We start from the raw sequence: 22,071 nt of genomic DNA, 5'->3' as shown, positions 1-22,071 counted from the left end.
CAAAATGTTGTCTTCTTAGCCAGCGATTCATGTGAGCAGAGAGAGGGAGCCAATTAAGGGAGTATTGTGGGTGATCAAACACTTCCCTTCGTAAGCGATGCAGGAGCGTCTTCATTGCACCTGCAAAATGCGGCTGAAAAATGTCTTGAACAAAGAAACACATGACATTTATGTTGTGTGGGCTGCATAGTTTCAGGCGAAATATGTCACCAGATTCAGATACTTGGCGAGAGACACTGTTGTTTTAGGCATTTCTTCGTGATCACTCTGCGCTCAGGACTGAAAAGAGCGACACGAATCGATCGACAGGCAGACTAAAGACACTGGACAACACATCTGTGCAAAGTGTCATCGGATTTTCACAGTGGTTTCCATTTCGAGCTTATCCGGATCTCACTTCCCGAATACTCTTGGTACATCACTTTCAAACTTACTACATGTGCTTTCTGTCGCAACTTAATTTGGAATTAAATGGGGCAAGAAGCCATTTCGTCTGAGAATCGTGGTCATTGGTTCTGCATTTTTGTGTACTTTATTTGTAAGGTGGAGATGGGAAAAAGCCCGTTATTAGCCTGGAAAATAATATGAAATTAGATTATAGCGCCACCCAGTCTGCCACAGCAACTGTCGGTATCCGCCTCGAAGATTCGACGGGGTCTGTCTGGTGAGCTTGCATGTTGCGTCTTAGCATAAGATGTTTCAGCATCCGCGACGATTGGGCAATGGAAGCGGATTAAAACTGCAGGAAGGATACTGAAATGTATCATCTAGGAATGCATACAGGCGTCGCAATTTCTCAGAATATGTGTGTTGGCACAAACAGCGTTCGTCCTTTGTGACACCGTTAAGCTGCACCTGCTGGTAATACAGGCGAGCTAATCAACGACCGCAGATGGCTGGGCTAAGCTAGGTTGCAGCCAGCTGGCGGGGCCCCTGCGTGCCGCGGTGAGCCGTTCCGACAGCGGACGCCGGACAACACCGCGGGCCGCCGGCCAATCAGGTAATGTGCTCGCCGCTGCTGCTGGCTGCGCGACCGCTCTCACAATTAAACCGAAACCGCAGATACACGGCCTCCCCACGCGACGCACGCGACAGCTGTAGCCACCGACTCACCACCCGCTACAGTTCATCATTATAAAAGCTACACGCCTCACTTGTTACGGCGGTGCTATGCTGTGCTGACAAGCTGTTTGCTTTAATAATACACTGCATATCCGTACACGTTTGGTCGTTTTGTGTTGTACCAGGAACCACTTACACGGGAATATCTGTTTACTCCAAATGATTCAGCGGCTATATGAATATTCTAGTTCATCATTATTCGCCTAGGCTGTGAAGAGCAATAGTGCTGCTCAGATTTAAATATTTGTGCTTTATGTTGTGACTGAAAGGGTTGGGTTGTTTGGAGGAAGAGACCAAACAGCGAGGTTATCAGTCTCATCGGATTAGGAAAGGACTGGGAAGAAAGTCGGCCGTGCCCTTTCAGAGGAACGAACCCGGAATTTGCCTGGAGCGATTTAGGGAAATCACGAAAAACCTAAATCAGGATGGCCGGACGCGGGATTGAACCGTCGTCCTCCCGAATGCGAGTCCAGTGTGTTGTGACTGAAAGATTTAAGAGCTTACACATATAAGGTATTTATATTTTGTGTAGGTATTTAGGTACTGTGTTAGCAGAGAAGTGTGTAAATGAACGTAAGCTGTAAAGCTGGGATACACGTAAACATATCGCTGTCAACAAAACAACCGGGAAAAGTAGTTTGTCGGGACGGACTTCTCTAATAGCGTTCTTTGTTTTTGTTAATGCTTCATGTTCGAGCGAAAGTCTCACACATTCATTGACAAAGAGAGTTTGAGTGGACTTCCTTTAGCAAGTGAACAAGGTTGTGTGTAACTTTCAGTTATATGAAACTCACAGAAAAGTAATAGAGATAAGTAAATTGACAAATCCTGAGCATAGTGAACTTTCACAATAACGAAAGAAATTGAGACACCGTACCTCTCCAATACAAATTATCGTATACTACCACAGGCTTTCCAGGTTACATACAATGCACTCCTTATTAAAAATTACTCTTTAATAAAACTGCATAAGTGGCCGACAAGGCGACAGTGGGTACTAGAATTGAGTTACCAAAAGTAACCTGATATAATTTTAAATCGTTGGCAGCTGTTCTCATAATATCACATTAGTACAATGTTCCAAAGAATATAACTTAGAAACATACAAAAATGTCATTCATGGACCTCAAACAGTTACTTAAATGAATAATACATCAAATTTCTGATACTTTTCTAGTGTGTAACACTTTTTTTTTCTTTAAGAAATTTAAGGGCAGCAACGATAAAGAACATGGACTGGACAAAAGGGATAATAGCATACACCAACAGGATTTAAATTTAAAGAAATCAATACATTCTAACAGTTCATGGACCTTAAAGGGGGAACAAAATTCAAATGGCTCTGAGCACTATGGGACTTAACAGCTGTGGTCATCAGTTCCCTAGAACTTAGAACTACTTAAACCTAACTAACCTAAGAACAACACACACGTCCATGCTTGAGGCAGGATTCGAACCTGCGACCGTAGCGGTCGCGCGGTTCCAGACTGAAGCGCCTAGAACCGCTCGGCCACCCCGGCAAGCAAAGGGGGAACAGTTAAAATACAAATATCCTGGGGCCATTTGTTGTAATTGTTAATTCTGTCGTCGCTTCACAATCTCCCAACTCTAGTTTCCAACTGGTTCCGGAAACATCTGTCCACACCTCGTCAACAGGTCATCTCTCTCACCGAGCTTTGTGCGTAAAGGACACCTCTCACAAAGTCTTCTTTCCGGTGGAACCCTTCCCTACTTTGTTCTTCACAACTCTGCCAGTATAATCGTCGGGGTTACGAAGCTATTGCGGCCGTTTTACATTCATCAAATGTAGCTCCGTTAGCTATTCTGCATTCTACTACTAGTTCATTCTACAATAGAGTTGACGAAAAGAAAAGATAAGAATTTTTTTCCCTTCATGAGTACCTAATGAATCACGGGCTGCCGGTTGTGTGGCCGAGCGGGCGCTTCAGTCGCTTCACTCCGTAACCGCGCTGCTGCTACAGTCACAGGTTAGAATACAGCCTCGGGCATGGATGTGTGTGATGCCTTTAGGTTAGTTAGCTTTAAGGAGTTCTAAGTCTAGGGGACTGATGACCTCAGATGTTAAGTCCCAACAGGTTAGAATACAGCCTCGGGCATGGATGTGTGTGATGCCTTTAGGTTAATTAGCTTTAAGGAGTTCTAAGTCTAGGGGACTGATGACCTCAGATGTTAAGTTCCATAAGTGCTTAAAGCCATTTGAACCATTTGAAGCCGGCCGTAGTGGCCGTGCGGTTCTACGCGCTACAGTCTGGAACCGAACGACGGATACGGTCGCAGGTTCGAATCCTGCCTCGGGCATGGATGTGTGTGATGTCCTTAGGTTAGTTAGGTTTAATTAGTTCTAAGTTCTAGGCCACTGATGACCTCAGAAGTTAAGTCTCCTAGTGCTCAGAGCCATTTGAACCATTTGAATCAAGGGCGAAGAATAAATTTAAGTCTATTCCCTATACTGATAAGGATAACAAAACACAGAACGATAATCGGAAACGACAGACACCCACTGCCGAATACAGTTTTCGAGCTTCTCTAACACCGTCAAAAATATCTAGAGGGTATCCCCCTATATTGATTTATTGCCGTTGAATCGATAACACAGTGCAGACAACATCTTAACATTGTGAACCATAAAATCAATTTTCATCAATAACTTGAGACCTACGAAGTTCCGTGTTTGCGCGGTCTACACCAATACATTACAGAATCGAAACCGAAAATATCTTAGTTAATTCGAGATTTCTACCCCCACTATAAAGACGAAGCACTAAACAGGGCTCAAGTAACATTCGTAATACATCTCTATGGCGGTTTTTACATTTATATGGACTTCCATTGGTTCGGGTTTACTTGCTTTTACCCAGAAACTATTGATAGTGATATTAAACGCTGCGAACAATACGTTGGTAACAGACATATTTCTTTGTGATCCATTTTTCCAGAGAAGCTGCTTGGCCATCCAACTGTGTTTGATGGTGATGTATGTTTCAAATATCCTACTCATCTATGTGTAGTGCGGTGTGCTTATTTAGTATGTTATCGATTTCGGAGTTACACAACTGCAGTCTCAGGCGTCCATATGGTTGCCCAGATCAATGTACCATTGAGCAAATTCAACAACTTTATTAACGTACATAGGAGATTCAATGTGAAAGCCATGTGTAAAAGACCACAAAAGACGACAGTAGCAAAGTCATACTGACGTCGAGACATACACATGAGATGCCATAGCCGTTTTTGTTCTACGCTCATTCGTTTAGTTTGTATATGACAGTTTACGCATAAACATTTCTTTCAGTGCTTTCCTACTGTTAGGTATGTGTCTTTAATATTAACAAAGCAAAAGGTTCCTAAGTATTGAACAGAACCGCCGTTGTAGTGTCTGTTAATTAGGGACTAACCGCTGGTTGCTGCTTTGACCAATTACTATGAGCTACATTTTTGTTATACTGTGTACGCTGTGTATTTCCAAAACACAATAAATACGTATTTCCTACCATTCCATTGTCGGCGCAAAAGGTTTAAGGCATCCTGAGTAAGGAAGGTATAACTTACAGGTTTCTCATTCAGAAATAATTGAACGTTGCTTTTTTGTGAGAAGTTCCTGTTACGCCTCGTCTACCAGTGGCTATCGTGAACGTTTGTGAAACCTTATGGGACTTAACTGCTAAGGTCATCAATCCCTAAGCTTACACACTACTTAACCTAAATTATCCTAAGGACGCACACACACACCCATGCCCGAGGGAGGACTCAAACTTCCACCGGGACCAGCCGCACAGTCCATGACTGCAGCGCCTGAGACCGCTCTGCTAATCCCGCGCGGCCAGCGGCTATCGGAATTCGACAGTGGCAGAAATGTGGCCAATCGCGATTGCGTTTTATCGTTCAGCGATATTGCTAATTGATACAATGAGGCCATACAAATATGGAATCCGTGAGTTCATGAGAGGATCTCAGAGAGTAGGCGCGACTAGCGCCAGAGAGACAAAACACTGTTCGATCGGTCATGAAGGTTGTACAGACACGTCAACCACCTTTAGTCTTTATTTGCAAAGAACACTCGAACGGGATACCCGATCGTGTTTGGAGCATCATGTTCTATCAACACAGCTCAACACAGCGACCACTGGCGCTGTTTTCCTTGACGAAGCAGACGGAAGCGCTCGACAGTGGTGCGCCAAGTGACAGCTCAGTCAGCAGGAATGGCACCACACATTGCCAGACTGCATTCTTCATACGTGTACCCAGCACTTGGCGTAATGGTGCAGGGTACACAATACATCACCCGTAATTTGAACAGCAGGCGTTACATTCCTGATATCTCAAAGCCAGTGGCTGAGTCCTATCTTAGAGGCGGCTGTTTCCTAACTTCAACGAGATAACGCGAGACCACAAGTTACCGTACTGCTCTGACCTACCTCGATACAGAGGACGGAAAATGTCTAGCCATGGGTTGCGGAGATACTGGCACAGTACCAAGCGCCAGCCATTACGATCGATGAACTCTGTCATAGAGTGAAGCAGCGAGGAATGACGTACTTGTATCTTCCAGTGTATTCCCATTTGGGTCTAATCAGGCTATTGCTAGTTTGCTCCCAGAGAATAACTATTAATAAAATACTTAAAATTGTTATTCCTTAGGTAAATATGACGTATAAAAGGTACTGTAGATGTGAAACCGTGGTCAGATGTCAGAGAGGACCTCATGACCATAATCAGATCATGTTAAATAGATAAATGAAACAAAAACGAATACTGAAATGAAATTTAACGATTTTACAGTATTGCTCATAACAAATAAATAAATGTATTTAAAAAATTACATGCAACTACCTGGCACCCACAATTCCAAAAATCTAAATACTAGCAAATCGAGAGACTTTCTCAGTTCTAAAAATTTTGTGAAATCAATTAGGAAATTGCCATAGAAAAGACTGATTATGAAATTCAAACTGCTGAGGGCATCGGTCTTTAAACTTACACTAACTTCACCATTTAACGGCTCTGGACGTGTTAACGTGCGCACCTTTGTACCTGTCCCTGTGTGCTCTAAACGTGTCTAACCGCGCCACCAGTCCTTCTACCTGGTACTCTGAACGTGTCTAGTATTGCGGGTCATTCTAAAATATTTCTGTTTTCTGATGCCACTAGCTTGTTAGGAAAGCTTGTTAGTAAAGGAAACATTGGCACTGTTTCAAACAGTGCAGTTCATGACATAATTTCATGACTTGCAGAAAATAAAGTAACACTAAATCACAGTAAGAGAGACATTTCAACAAAACCCGACGTTCTAATTTCACAAAATGGGCATATTATTAGTAAAACTGAACAGTTCAGATTTATAGATGTTCAGATAGATAGTAAACTGGCGTGGAAAGCCCACGTTCACGATCTTGTTCACGGACTTAATGGTGCCATTTTTACTCTTCGAACGGTATCTGAAGTAAGTGATCGTTCGACACGAAAATTAGTCTTCTCTGCTTATTTTCATTCGCTTATGTCGTATGATATTATATTTTGCAGTATCTATTTCCATTCTGAAAGAATGTTTTTGGTTTATAAATGGGCAGTTCGGGCAATAGGTAAGTTTGTGAACTTATTGTCGACCCCAGTTCACTAGTCTGGGTATTATTCAATTGGCCTCTCAGTATATACATCTTTTAATGTCGTTTTTGTTAACAATATCAGCTTATTCTCCAGAATTAGCAGCTTTCACTCAGTTAATACTCGGCAGAAGTACAATCTGCATTTGGATTGCACTTCCTTAACTCTTGTGCAGAAAGCTGTGCAGTGTTCTGCTGAATCGATTTTCAATAAGCTACCACAATAATTCAAAACTCTTAGCAGTAATCCAAGCACTTTCAGATCGAAACTGAAGAGTTTCCTCATGGGTCACTACTATTCTGTTGGGGAGTTCTTTGAAAAATTAATCTGATTGTTATGTTATATTGTTGTTTGCGTTTACTTAAACTTATGGCTTGACTATATTTTGCGTTTACTTAAACTTATGGCTTGACTATTTTGGGTTCATAAGCATTTTATTTTAAGTGTTAGTACTTTTATGTCGTAATTTCATGCACTGACACGTTCCATCACCTTTGAGATTTGCTCCTCAATTTGCTCCTACGGAAATAGGCGTGTAAATAAAAAAATAAAATAAAGTATTTCCCAACGGGAGAGGGGATTATATTTGCAGTTATTGCATACAATTCATCACTACACCCCTTACCCATACCACTGATATTCTCTATACCAAAGGTCCTGTAGATATTTTCAGGACATTTTCCTTGCAAATGTGCCAAATGCATTTGTTCGTATGGTTCTGCGAAATCCAAATTTTGTCCAGATAAATTATAGGGCTATTGTCCTCCGTATGCAATAAGTGCATGGTCATCAAAAATGTAGCTGTACAGGCGGGAATATACGTTCATTCCATAAGAAATTTGCGTCTGTCGTCAAATTATCTGGACTTAAGCTCATTGCAACTTAAATAGGAAAAAGGAACCTTTCCGAGATCTCAAACTCAGTTTTGTATTGTATTGCAGCCCGTAGTGGCCATTGTCTATTGTAGTATCTTAGCATTGTCCTACAGACCACTTCTTTATTAAAATGTTCAGTATGAATAAATCTTTTTACATTCTATTCGTGGCGAATTGAACACAACATTAACACCTACAGCCTATGAAGAAGCTACGATGCTGCTAACATATTACACTGCTCTTTCTGTGACTACCAACCTTTCTGCCGTCAATTAATGTGCTTCGAAAAATTAACGTTCCACCTAGCTCACTCGTCACGAGCAAGTTGGTTGAAAAACTTTAAGCCGTTAGATGTTACATGGTTAATAACAAAAGGTGGGTCGGTATCGATCGTTGAAGTAGAAATAGTTATTTCTGTTGCAAATCAATTTCAGTCTCTGCCTGACCGTCATCAGTGCTAATATTAAAGACCTGAGGACTCACAAATACAAGCAGTGAAACTGCAATATCTACACTTATCCACGAAGAGTAATTGTCAGACAGAAGGTACAAATGCAACTGCCACAGGGCATTAATACTGGCACTGACGATGGTTATGCAGTGATTGAAACGGATTTGCTGCAGAAATAAAAATTTCTACTTCAACGACCTATGCTGACTCTTCTTTTGTTGATAGTACTGTTGTAGCGGTCGTGGTGCACGCAAATCCTGATGGAGTCTCCATTACATAGTTAATACCTAATGTCTATTCGGTATAGATTTACACCAAGAACATGTGGGATAGCAGGTATTCTAAACACAGAACATACAATATAACTCATAACTGAATGTAAAGCAGAACAAATTCACATGAGAGAGGTAAACAAACACACGGAAGCAGCTAATTATGACGACAAGCTAGGCTGCACCTGACACGGAAACACTGCAGGGCGAGGAGTGGACTTGGTTGACACGTAAGGGACGATATCGAGCAGTCCACTTTCGTGACAGCGACTTATAGTCGTATCCTTACAATTGCTCGAAATTACACGGTGGAAACGGCGTGTGTGTACAGTCATGGGAAAAGGCATCTTCTAAGCAGAGGGTAGGAGCAAGAGGGGTACGAGAACCAACGTACTTCTCCTGGTTAATACTCAAATCATCCTTAGTACTTGCATTTTCTTTTCTTTTCTGGACATTTTTTGCGCCACCTCTATGTCTGCTCCCTTGACGGGAGCCCATCTCGCCATGCGTTTGGTACGGCTCTGGCTGTATTTGTAAAACATGATTATTCTCTATCCACTACTATGTTGCAATTTTAAGGAATCACAGTATATTTTGAGAAGGTTCATAACTGGAGTACGAAAAGGAGCTTAGATTTCTTTGCCCAACAAAGAAATTCATTATCTACGAAAATACACATGATATACTGTATTCTATTTCAAGAGCTACATAAGGCACGAGTAAAATCATGTTGTTTACCATCAATAGTAGAAGGGATGTTAATGTTTTTATTCCTAACGTTATCGGTGAACATAGGCTGCACTAGTTTCTCAAGAATCTGCAAATGATTTGGGGGGTAATGGTATAGACACTGAATGCTGTTTTTATATGTTATAGGAATTAAGGAACGATATCTGTGACCAACAAGTGACGATTAGAATGTTCTCTACGGGGATCTGTTGCGGTGTCTTCGTATTCTGGGCGCTTGCTGTTACTACACATGCAGATCATTATCCTATGTACCTCGCATTCTCTGCTAAGCGCAACTCGTCCGGGTACTGGATTGTGAAGGTATGTAATTCACTGGTTTTTTTATATCTACTGTGAATATGCATAAATACATATCTTTCTTCAGCTATTTGATTGTGGGTTTTCACCTCCTCCATTTGAAGTTTACATACGTGAAAAATTATATTGTTTTCATTCTCACATGCTACTGTGGAAGTTACCTTATTGCTTAACGGTTACATATCAATATCACAGTAACATTTTGCAGCGATCACGCTCCATAACACTGCAACACGCGCAATATGTGACAGGCAGAATACCAGTTTTAGATTCCTCTTAGGAAATTCTTTCCTGCAGTTTGCTAAACAGAGTTCGAAGCGATGGTAGACGTCAACACCAAAACTAAATTATTGATTTTTCCAACAATAATGTATTAACATTAATGCTTCAAATTGTGTTTCCCTTGATTACTTCGGTGGAACATCTACAACTATCTCAGGTTCATTAAAATCCACTTGATGTAAGGTAACTGAACTGGTTTCGTCTTGAGATTTTATTAGGTACTCCTTGGAGTGATGCTTGAGGGATCTATGAATCAAAATATTCTGGTGAACATTTAAATGCCTTTAAAAACACCAGAAACATGGCCTTCAAACAAGCTGAATACGCCAGTAATGCGCCATCTTAAATTGTTCGCAAGAGAGGTGCGAATAACTAGTGAGTAAACTTCTAGTGAGAAAATACAATATTAGGCATTCAATCTGCGACGAAATTTCTAAACCGTTGTATCCGAATGCTCTTAAAAAGTTAAAATAATAGTCCTTAAAGCCGTCTTATATACGTAACGGCAGGTTTATAAGTGGGAACAATATAAAATCTGAGCAGCCGATATTTTGGTACATACATCAGTCCCTAACCTCCCTAACATTTTAATTCGGGTTTTTTCCCCAAATTTACTCTACCTCAAAAAACATTGGTGGTAATGAAGAGTGAGCACCCTTAACTACGAAGTGAAGAAGAATTAATTGCCGGTCGCGCTGACCGAGCAGTTCTAGGCACTTCAGTCTCGAACCGCGCGACAGCTACGGTCGCTGTTTCGAATCCTGCCTCGGGCGTGCATGTGTGTGATGTCCTTAGATTAGTTAGGTTTAAGTAGTTATAAGTTTAGGGGACTACTGACCTCAGATATTAAGTCCCATAGTGCTCAGAGCCATTTGAAGCCAAGAATTAACTTGTGTGCGTCGCTGACAGGTGTTTGTATAGCAAATGATTCAAACTGTCGTATTGTTAAAAGAACAGAAATAAAATTGAGGACCTAGCCACTAAATTAGAATTTCCGAAATAGCAATTTATTTTTCCGGACAGCATAGACAAACAGATTCAATTCGACGATAATAATTCACTTCTAGCTAGTCGCATCTGATGAGCAGACGGTACTGATCGAATGGCGACCAAAACACAAATTACAGTCAGTTGTGAACACAGCCTGCCAGAAGTTTGTTTGCTAGGGAATGAGCAACGGCAAGTGTGCTGCTAGCAAAGTTTCCCCCCACGCGTTATCACCGTGCCGCTTGGCAGCGACACACTCGAGTGAGGGGACGAATATTGCAAATATTTGTTAACCGATGGGTTTATTTCCTGTCTTGCTGACTCTTTCGGCTGTTTAAGGGTACCCAGTTGACCTAAAGAGTGTTAGCTACTGGAATCGTGCAACACCGACTGCGACAACTTTGGTCACCGAAGTCTGTGCTGATACTAGTGACAGCAAACGAGTGACTTCGGTGAACAATGAGAGTCCGGAATGCATTGAGATCATCATCCAGCCCAGTTTTTTGCCGTTATTGCTACCAATACTGTCCTTTCCTTAGCTTATTTCATACAACTTTTTTTTCGCTTTGGCAGTAACCAACGTTTAATACGTGCATACAAGGTGAGCACGAACTCCACCGACAAAATTTCATACACGGCTTTTTATACATGTATACTAGGTGAAAATAAACTCCACCGACAGATTTTCGGAGGTGGTTCAGGGATACTTCCTGAGTGGTGTGGTATCAGGGACCTGCGGCCTCCGGTTGCTGTACAGAGTAATTTTGTTTTTACGATTTATTCTGTTTGCTACCCAAATTACTTTTGTTCCCCAGAAAATATTTTCATACCAATGAACAGCTTGCAATATGGAATCATTAAAATGTCTAACTCAGAGTATAGATACAAAAGAACTGTAATGTCATTGCCACTGGTGTCGTGTCAGTTCAGAATATCGGTGGCGCCGTTGGGCCGCTCTTCCGTTGCATTCATTGTACCAAGAAACGAGGCGTGTAAAGGCTGACTCTTGGTCAGTAAACCTGTCCACACTACATGCCACTGATCACGTGCAACTGACACAATCGAAAACACAAATCCGAGGCAGAACTGATGAGTGCTGAATGCAAGCTCCAGGACAAAAAGTGGGCGTTAATACTGCCAGACAACAAGTATCGTGACAGAATGGAACAAATTTTAGGGTTGCAGAGTGTTCCACCAGGAATGGTCAATGTGGCCCGCCCTGTTAGCCGTGCGGTCTAGCCCACGGCTTTCCGGTCGGGAAGGAGCGCCTGGTCCCCGGCACGAACCCACCCGGCGGACTTGTGTCGAGGTCCGGTGAGCCGGCCAGACTGTGGATGGTTTTTAAGCGGTTTTCCATGTGCCACGGCGAATGCGGGCTGGCTCCTCTTATTCGGCCAAAGTTACACTATGTCGGAGATTGCTGCACAAACAAGTTCTCCACTTACGCGTACACCACCATTACTCTACCACGCCAACATAGGGGTTACACTCGTCTGGTGTAAGACGTTCCCTGGGGGTGTGCACCGGGGGCCGAACTACTCGATAACCCTGAAAGAGTGGTTCGATGTGGAGCGGCGGAGGGGTGGACTACGGCAGTCTTCGTGGGATTGTGGACCACTGCTGCTGCAGCGGGGACGGCCCCTGGTTAACATACAATACAATACGATACAATACAATGGTCAATATGATAGGAACGATTATTCAAAACAAAAACGTCTGGTAAACATGGACTCCAAAGCGCATGACTTAAGAGATCTGAACACTTCAGCTAAGGTACTATGACACAAATCACTTTTACTGAAACCTCTTTGCTTTCCAGATTTTGGAAGGAGGTAGTACAGACACAAACAAGAAAATATTGCTCAGTAAACGGAGACTCTACAACGTATACCTTAAGCGCTTCAGTACCAGAGATCTGTTACACAGCAGCGAAAATGATCAAATGCTCATTGCTCTTAAGGTATACGTTGTAGAGTCCATGTTTATTGCACATTTTTGTTTTGTTTTCAACCATACTACCACATTTCAACGTATGAAAAGCAAACATCCTGCAGTGGAAGAGATTTGTTTCACAGTATCATCTACTAAAGAGAGTGCCTACACTACGCTAGTCCTTCCTCTTTTGGAGTGCTGTTGCTCGGTCAGGGGTCCTTACCAGATAGGATTAACGGAGTAAATCGAGAAAGTTCAACGAAGAGCAGCACGTTTTGTATTATCGCGAAATAGTGGAGACAGTGTCACCATCATGATACAGGATTTGGGATGGACACCATTAAGACAAAGGCGTTTATCGTTGCGGCGGAATCTTCTCACGAAATTTCAATCGCCATCTTGCTCCTCTAAATGCAAAAATACTTCTTTGACGCCAACGTACATGCCGAGAAACGATCATCATAATAAACTAAGGGAAATCAGAGCTCGCACGGAAAGATAGAGTTGTTCGTTTTATCTACGTGCAGTTCGAGAGTGGAATAATAGAGAATTACGGTGAGTGTGGTTCGATGAACCCTTTGCCAGGCAATTACATTTGATACGCAGAGTATCCATGTGGATGTAGATCGCTGTTAAGGCATGAATTTTAGAGCCCATATTTACCGGAAATTTTGGTTTCGAATGATTATTCCTCTCATATCCCTGAATATTCAATATTCTTTTGTTTATAAATGTCCGTTTTGATCGCATACACTGTACAATTCATAATTACTGGTTTCGGCCGTTGCCATCTACAGAACTGTTACAAATAGATAAGTGGTGTAACCTACTAGGTTCAATTAGCTGAACCAAAATCTACATCTGGTCTAGCGATTCGTAAGAAAAATGAAACTATTAACATGCCAGAATGAGATTTTCAATCTGCAGTGGAGTGTGCGCTGATATGAAACTTCCTGGCAGATTAAAACTGTATGCCGGACCGAGACTGGAACTCGGGACCTTTGCTTTCCGCGGGCAAGTGCTCTACCAACTGAGCCACTCAAGCTCGACTCGCACCCCGCCTTCACAGCTATACTTCTGGCAGTACCTCGTCTCCTACCTTCCAGACTTCACAGTAGCTCTCCTGCTAACCTTTCAGAACTAGCACTCCTGGAAGAAAGGATATTGCGGAGACATGGCTTAACCACAGCCTGGGGAATGTTTCCAGAGTGACATTTTCACTCTGCAGCTAAGTGTGCGCTGATATGAAACTTCCTGGCAGATTAAAACTGTGCGCCGGACCGAGACTCGAACTCGGGACCTTTGCCTTTCTCGGGCAAGTGTTCTACCAGGTAGGATACGAGATACTGGCAGAAGTAAAGCTGTGAGGACGGGGCGTGAGTCGTGCTTGGGTAGCTCAGTTGGTAGAGCACTTGCCCGCGAAAGGCAAAGGTTCCGAGTTCGAGTCTCGGTCGGGCACACAGTTTTAATCTGCCAGAAAGTTTCGAACTATTAACATGATAAACAACCACACTTACCACCCATACGTAGCATAAGAATATTCTGATGCAGGTGTCAACATCAAAATCTATAGATGTAGGTACACAGAAGGTGCTGGTGATGGCCTGGATACGTCCAGTACTTAAAAAAATACATGAGGCCAGTAGAGGGTGCTAATATCAGTGTACGTAAGTAACCAGTATCGTTAATTCTGTAGCTGAGATCCTGTATGCGTGGGCACTTATTAAAATTTCTTCATAGAGGAAAATGAGCGTCTTTCCGGCCGGCATTTCTAACTAAAATCTTTTCGGTTTTCACGCCGCATCAATTCGAATAAAATTTTCGGTAGTTCTAGAATTTTATTCGAATAAACGCTGCTTGGAAACCGAGAAGATTTTATTCAGACATAAAAAATGTGGAAATAAAAATCATGCTTAAAATCCACATAAAACGTGTAAAGACTAATAACAGAAAGCTACTAGCCTGGTAAAATAAAAATACATAATTGCGTAAAAGTCAGATCAAAATATTTTATTGTTTCTGCAACACAAAACATTTAAACGTAAACGAAAATGTAAGACAGTTAACAAGACAGTGACTGTTGATTAAAATCTCGATAGCTGATGACACATTCGGAGCGGAATCTCTGTGGCACCTCCTCGTGCTTTCTCGGTAGGAAGTTTTCGTTTTGCAGCGAAGGAGCTTGCGAACAAAGCAGGTGGTGGCTGGCGCACACGACCACACACCAGTTTGCTGCGGCACTCGACGCTTCTAAAACTGAATATATCAAAACTGAATATATATAAAAACTGAATGTATCAAAATAATCAGTCATGTTAAATTCATTCTGTTCATTCAACAGTAATCCCAGTAGCCATTTTCTTTGAAATTTCAATTTCTCGTTTTGATGCCTTACTCAGTTCAGCCATAATAGCCTCTAAATAACTTTCCACATGTTTTACTTCATCCAAATATGTATCGAATACGGTTTTATTTAGGCTATATGCATATGATGTAGAACGAGTCTTGAAATTTCTTCCCGTCTGATCAATATAAAACATTTCGCGTGTTGGCATTTGATCCTGTAGACGTTAGATTCTAAATATTTGTTAGTGTTATTGCGAACTTTGTGGTGTCGCTCAGAAACAACAGTACCTTTCGTTTTAAACCCAATTTTTACTCTCGTTTTTTTCTGAAGGATTGTGCAGCATTGTATGATAAAGCAATAAAAAACTTCTTTCCTCTGCACCTTCTGACTCCTGTCATGTATTTTCGACTTTAGTTTCTCATAAAGGTTAATTACATTACTGTAAAAAATACTTGACAGGAAAGAGACAGCAAATCCAAAGGGTAAGAAGTCGTATGTTGCTAGGTCATACAATGGTGCAGTTGCCGAGAGAATAGCACAAGCCTCCAGAAAAACGAGAGAAAAATTGGAATTCAGGTGAAAGGCACCGTTTTTTCTAAGCTACACCACAAATTTGGCAACAAAAGCGACAAAGATTTAGAATCTGGTATCTAGAAGATTAACTGCCAAGACTGCGAAAAGATATATATCGGTGCGACGGGAAGAACTTTCAAGACTCGTTTCAGAGAGCTTATATACAACCAAACTAAGAGCGTATTCAGTACACATTTGGATAAAGAAAAGTATATGTCAGGAAATATAGAATATAATATGGCAGTGTTGCATAAGGCATCACAAGGACAGTTATTGAATGTACTGGAGAAATGGAATTTTACGTATACAGAAAACGGCAACTGGGATTACTGCTACCAGGTGCGAAAAGGCTGGAACTTTTTCATCAGCTACGCCATAGGAAAACAAAAACTTCTTAACGAGAAGCCACGAGTCAGTGCCACTGTATTTCCGCTAAGATTGTGTCATCGACTATCGAGATTTTAGTTAACAGTCACTGTCTTGTTAACTGTCTTACACTCACGGATGTTTAATTGTTTTGTCACGCAGAAAGGTTTGGATTTATGAATGTCATGTCACTTGCAAACTTTCTATTCTGATTTTGACACGATTATATGTTATCTACTTTTCCAGGTTAGTAGACTTCTATTATTAGTCTTCACATGTGTTATGTAGATTTTAAGTATGGGTTTTATTTCCACATATTTCATGGCAGTTGATGTTTTATTGTCAGATGCTCACTTTGCCATATGAAGTTATTTTAATTCCTGACTACGCATACTGGATTTTAGCTACTGAATTTACGGTACTGGTTACCAGTGTACTCTATTAATAGAGCCCTCTATTGTCCTCAGTTATTTGTATAAATACGGGGCATATCCATGCCATCACCAGCGCGTATCGTGTACCCAGATCTATAGATTTTGACGATTATACCTACATCACAGTATTTTTATCCTGTATATGGCTGGAAAGCGTGGCTGTTAATCATGTTAAAATTTTTATTCTTCTTATGTATCACTAAGCCTGTGCTAACTGGATCTAGTTGGTTACACCACCGTGTTTCCGTTTGTAACTGTCTGATGATGGGGATGGCCAAAATCGATAATTGTGAATTGTACAATTTATGTGATCAAGACGAACCTTTACAAATAAAGTGACATAACGTAATCGCAGACACATGTACGGACTTTGTGCCTTCATTTGCTAAAGTGACCATTATTCTCAGGTCACTCTGCATAAAAATTTTCAAAACACTTAAAATTAGACTTTATCCGGCTCCATAGCCGACGGGTCAGCGCATCTGACTCCTATGCGGGGAACACGACCTCAGTTCCTGGTACTGGCAGTACTTTTCCACTGTGGGAGAACTGCAACAGTTTCGTAATTTCAACTGAGAAGCTGCTTGACTGAGAAGTAGCGGCTCCAAGGTTGACGACCGCTGGGACAGCTGTATCCTGAACCCATCATCTTCCATATTGCATCCGCATGGCAGGACACGATGGACAGTTGGTGTCGCTTCTCAAACTAGTAGGGGTCTGAATACATAAGAACAAACGTCTAAGTTAAACTCAGCGGAGGGCACGTTGCTTGCCACAACAAAATGGTTCAAATGGCTCTGAGCACTATGGGACTCAACTGCTGAGGTTATTAGTCCCCTAGAACTTAGAACTAGTTAAACCTAACTAACCTAAGGACATCACACATATCCATGCCCGAGGCAGGATTCCAACCTGCGACCGTAGCGGTCTCGCGGTTCCAGACTGCAGCGCCAGAACCGCGCGGCCACTTCGGCCGGCTTGCCGCAACAGCTTGGTCTTTAGGACCTGATCGCCTTGATCAATTTCATTACATTTTTCATCATTTATGCGTTTGTACATACGATATATATGTATTTACAACACTTTTACAGACAAAACAGTGCTTCTACATCTATCTGGATCGATTGATTACAGCAAAAAAAAAATCGTATTTCTGTTTGTCGGTAAGACTGCTTCCGCAATGTTTAATACAGCGTGGTTTGAGACAGTCTGTTAAGCGAGAGATCTTTTCTCTGACTAAATAGTCCTTATTATGACGTAGCCTATCTCTTAGTGGACGAGGGATCGAACGTTTATTTATATCACTTGTAATGGGCCAATGCAATCTGCCTACGAATTCTGTAGCACTGGAAAACTGTCCTTCTACTTTGTTATAATCAATCTCTGTGAGTTTTACATGTAAACGGTCGGTGAAATGGATCTGACCACGCGTCAGTATTATTAATACATTACAGTAAACGTATTGGAAGAAATTAGTGTGCTGCTTTTACGGAAGTAGAACGATCCTGCCGTTAGAAGGCTGATGCATTAACCTGGTGTCCGAGTGATGGTGTCAATACTTTCAAAGCCTGTTGATGCAACGCAGTGGACATGCGTTAATTGATCTGGACGCATGAAGAACGAATGAAGAGGTTAATTCCGTTTGACACATAGCATGGCTTTGCCAACTATCTGTCGCTCGGGAGAGGGAGGGGTGGGGGGTGGGGGTCAGGAGGGTGATCTGTCAATACGATAAAATTTTGGGCTCTCTTTTACATCAAAATCATTGTTCTAAGCCCATAAATTCAATTTTCCTAAGTTGTGCCGCTCAAAACCTCAGTTATCATTTTTCTCATGTTCTCCCCGACGCTTTTCGGTGCACCACTTGCATTGGGTTTTTAAGCCATAACGCCTCTTATTATCAATACGAACTTTTTCCTCAGCGGCTGCTGCTGAGCTTTGTGTGTTTCAGATGGACATGGATCACTCGTACGGCGTGGGCTGGCAAGTAAACGAGGCGTTCGAAGCTGCCGTGGACGTAGCCGTCAGGACCTGCAGGAAAGGCGAACTATTCGATATCACAATCCACTTCAAAGGTACGCTACCTTAAAACAAGTAACGACTGTATCACACTTCTGAAACTGTGAACTGACATACTGAGAAAAGGGAGGTTTTGTTCTCAATCAGAAAAATACCATGATTTTGGTATACCACGGAAATTTTATAAGTTCTTTTTGAGTAACGAAACGAAATAACAAGCAATCAAAAGGTAATAATTGCACGAAGTGCTCCGCATAGATTATTAGACGTTGATGTATGCAAATACAGTACATAATTCTTTGTATTATCTATGCTTCAAAATCAACGAGAAACTGCTTGATTACATTTATAGCATACGTGAAAGTACACTGTTTCCTGCGGATTCCTGAAGGGTGCATCACTGTCTCTAGGTTTCTCTCCATTATTGTAGCTGAATCCGTCCTCCTTACAACGGGGTGTGGTACACACATCTTTCTGCCGCCTGACCTTTATGGTAATCCACTGGACAAAAGAACGACTACGAGGTTACTCACCATAACCTTTGAGAACATCCTTTTGACATTGTTCAGCATCACACAACAAAAACAATAACAACAAATATATTAAGATACGTGCCGCCTGTTCTTCCGGAAATGTCCGAAATAACAGATACCATTTGGATCTTGCAGCCGTTATGAATCAAGACACAAAGGATTTAATGGCATTTAGCTGCTAGTGGGCATTAATTTACATCAGACGAGGCTGGCCACTCATCCCTTCAGTGCAGATGCACACCACACTCGAATTCTTACGGTAGTCGGCGAAACGCCACGAGTAATGAGGATAATGGGCAGGAGTATCACGTCAGTAGTGTGTGGGTAAGTTGAGAGTCTACATACGACGGGAGACGTGGTAGGTTAGTCCGTGCAGTTACGATGATCACTACGTCGGGATGGCTTAGTCGTCAGGGCATCTGTATAGTAAGCAGGAAACCTGGGTTCGGTTCGAATCCGGGTCCGACATAAATTTCCAACTTTCCCCAATTATGTAATTCAATGCTCACTAGCAGCTAAATGTTATTAATTCCTTTGTGTCTTGAAATATAACAACTTCCGAAACTGTAAGAAAAAATAAAAAAAATTACGGGGCCTAGGGAACGATCGTAGAGGATAAGAAGCTGTCTTGAGCACAGAGAAAGCGCTAAGTGCTGTAGTGGTGACAGGCAAGGTTTCGTAAATGTGGGTGGTTGGTTTGTCTACATGTCTTCATCATGGGCCTCACACCACTACTTCCATCGTAGCTGTCCATATTAAAGTACTTTCGAACGGAGCATACAGCAAACTGTGGGGCCACGTAGATGCTCGTGAGCGACAGATACGGAATATTTTGCTGTCAGTATCTGACTTGTGAATATAGAAAAATGAATTTTCCTTCGCCACTCAGAAATAAATGAGTCATCAGACATCTGACTGGTTTGATACGGCCAGGCACGAATCGCGAAATTAATCTCAGAGTTAAATTTGCAAACTACCTCCTCAGTTACTGTATGTAATGGATGTATTCGTATTTCTGTCTCTCTCTTCAGTTTTTACCCACCACAGCTCCATTTAGCACAGTGGAAGTCATTCCCTGATGTCTTAACAGATGTCCTACCATCCTGTCCCTTAATCTCGTCAGAGTTTTCCATATTTTCTGTATTTTCTCTCCTATTCTGTGGAGAACCTTTTCTTTCCTTACCTTATCAGTCCACCTAATTTTCAGCTTTCTTCTATGCACCACATCCCAAAGACTCCGATTCTCTTGTGCTCCCATTTTCCCACAGTCCATCTCTCTCTACCATACAATGCAGAACATTCTCAGAAATTCCTTCCTCACCTTAAGACTTATGTTAGATACTAGCAAACCTCTATTGGCCAGGAATAATCTTTTTGCCAGTGCTAGTCGGCTTTTTATGACCTCGATGCTCTTTCCGTCATGGGTTATTTTTCTAAGTAAGGTAACAGAATTCCTTAACTTTGTCTACTTAGTGATTTTGTATTCTGATGGTAAGTTTCTTAGAGTGCTCATTTCTGCTACGTCTCATCGCGTTCGTCTTTCTTCTATTTGCTGTCATTACACATTCTGTACGCACTAGACATTCCATTCATCACATCCTGTAACTCTTCTTCACTTTCACTAAGCATAGCAACGTCGTCCGCGAATCTTATCGTTGATATTCTTTCTTCCTCAATTTTAATCCAATTTCTGAAATATTCCTTTATTTCCGTCACTTCTTCTCCGACGTATAGATTGAACAGTAGCGGCTAAAGATCTCACCTCTGCCTTCCATTCTTTTTAATCCGAGCACCTCGTTCTCGGCCTTCTGGTTTTATTCTTCCATCTTGGTCCTTGTACATAATGTATATACCTGTCTTTTCCTACAGCTCATCCATATTTTTCTCAGAATTTCGAACATCTTACACCATTTTGCATTGTCGAACGATTTTTCCTAGTCGAGAAATCCAACGGGCGTTTCTTGATTTTTCTTCAGTGTTGCTTCTAATATCAAACGCAACGTCAGGACTGCCTCTTTGGCGCATTTCACTTTCTTAAAGCCAAACTGATCGTCATCTAAAATCAATTTTCTTTTCCATTCTTCTGCGTACAACTTGAATGCATGAGCTTTTAAACTGATTAAGCGATACTTCTAGCCCTTGTAGCCTCTTGCTATATTCGGAATTGTGTGGGTGATGTTTTTCCGAAAGTTTGATGATGTCAATAGTCTCATACATTCCACACATTAAAGTGAATAGCCGTTTAGGTGACACTTCCCTGATGACTCCTGTTTCTTTTGTCACGTCATCAGACACTTTTTCCTTGTCGGAGTGGCCTTCAGTGCAATCTTGCCATCTATCTTACCTCTCTCCTGCATTAAACAGCGTGATTCTCATTGCACTCTTAATGTTCATCACTACTAAATTGTGATCTAAGTCTATATCTATCCTTACAATCCAATATCTGATTTCTGAATTTCTGCCTCACCCCGTATCCTCTGGCCTCCTCTTGTAACCACTGAACAGAGTATTCACTATTACTAACCAAGTCCATATTCTCCCGTAACCCTTTCTTTCACTCCTAGTCTTAAAACCGCATCTCAGTCCCCCATGACTATTAGATTTTCATTTCCCTTTACGTACTGAATTATCCGTTCAGTATCCCCACCTTTCGTTGGTCATTCAGTCTTTCTCTCATGGTCACCTAACCCTGGTAATCCCCTTCCGGAGATCCGAATGAGGGAATACTCTGGAATCTTTTGCCAGTGCAGAGATTGTCATTACACTTTTTTCAGTTACAGGCAACATGTACTGTACATACAAATCGTCTCCTTAACGCACTATTTTCCATTGCCTTCTGCATTCTCATGCCGTTGACCATTTCTGGTTCTTCCACCTTCTAGGAACTATTCCCCACCACCTCAATGACATGTGAGTGCCCTGAATCTCTGTCCGCTCTTTCGCCCTGTTTGACAAGGCCGCTGGCAGAGCGAGGATGACAATTTATGCCGGAAGTCATCAGCGGCCATTACTGGTGATTTCTATTTAAAATTTAAGCACTGTTGAAGTTAACCCGGCAGCGAGAATGTTTCGATTACCACACAAAGACGCAAGTCCTAAACCGCCAGTGCACATTTCTGAAATGTACATAGTGTTAAAATATGTATTCCACACTTTTAATGGTGGTAGTTTCGACCGAAACAAGGCAAAAATGGTGAGTAAACTTGTAC

The 22,071-nt window shown here is 41.8% G+C and overlaps 1 protein-coding gene across 1 annotated transcript in view; it reads left to right on the top strand.

Moving 5' to 3' along the window:
• The first annotated feature begins 867 nt into the window (after positions 1 to 867).
• LOC126148115 (uncharacterized) overlaps positions 868 to 22,071 on the top strand; it is a 41,988-nt gene continuing 20,784 nt past the window's right edge. Inside the window, exons 1-3 of the mRNA XM_049915736.1 lie at positions 868 to 1,000; positions 9,219 to 9,392; positions 18,262 to 18,385. Coding sequence (XP_049771693.1) covers positions 9,261 to 9,392; positions 18,262 to 18,385 — 256 coding nt within the window. The 5' untranslated portion in view covers positions 868 to 1,000; positions 9,219 to 9,260. The remainder of the gene's footprint in view (positions 1,001 to 9,218; positions 9,393 to 18,261; positions 18,386 to 22,071) is intronic.

This window comes from Schistocerca cancellata, chromosome 2 (genome assembly GCF_023864275.1).
Source record: "Schistocerca cancellata isolate TAMUIC-IGC-003103 chromosome 2, iqSchCanc2.1, whole genome shotgun sequence".
Taxonomy (NCBI): domain Eukaryota; kingdom Metazoa; phylum Arthropoda; class Insecta; order Orthoptera; family Acrididae; genus Schistocerca; species Schistocerca cancellata.
The sequence above is the reverse complement of the archived record's forward strand: the minus strand, read 5'-3'. Positions and strand labels throughout refer to the sequence as shown.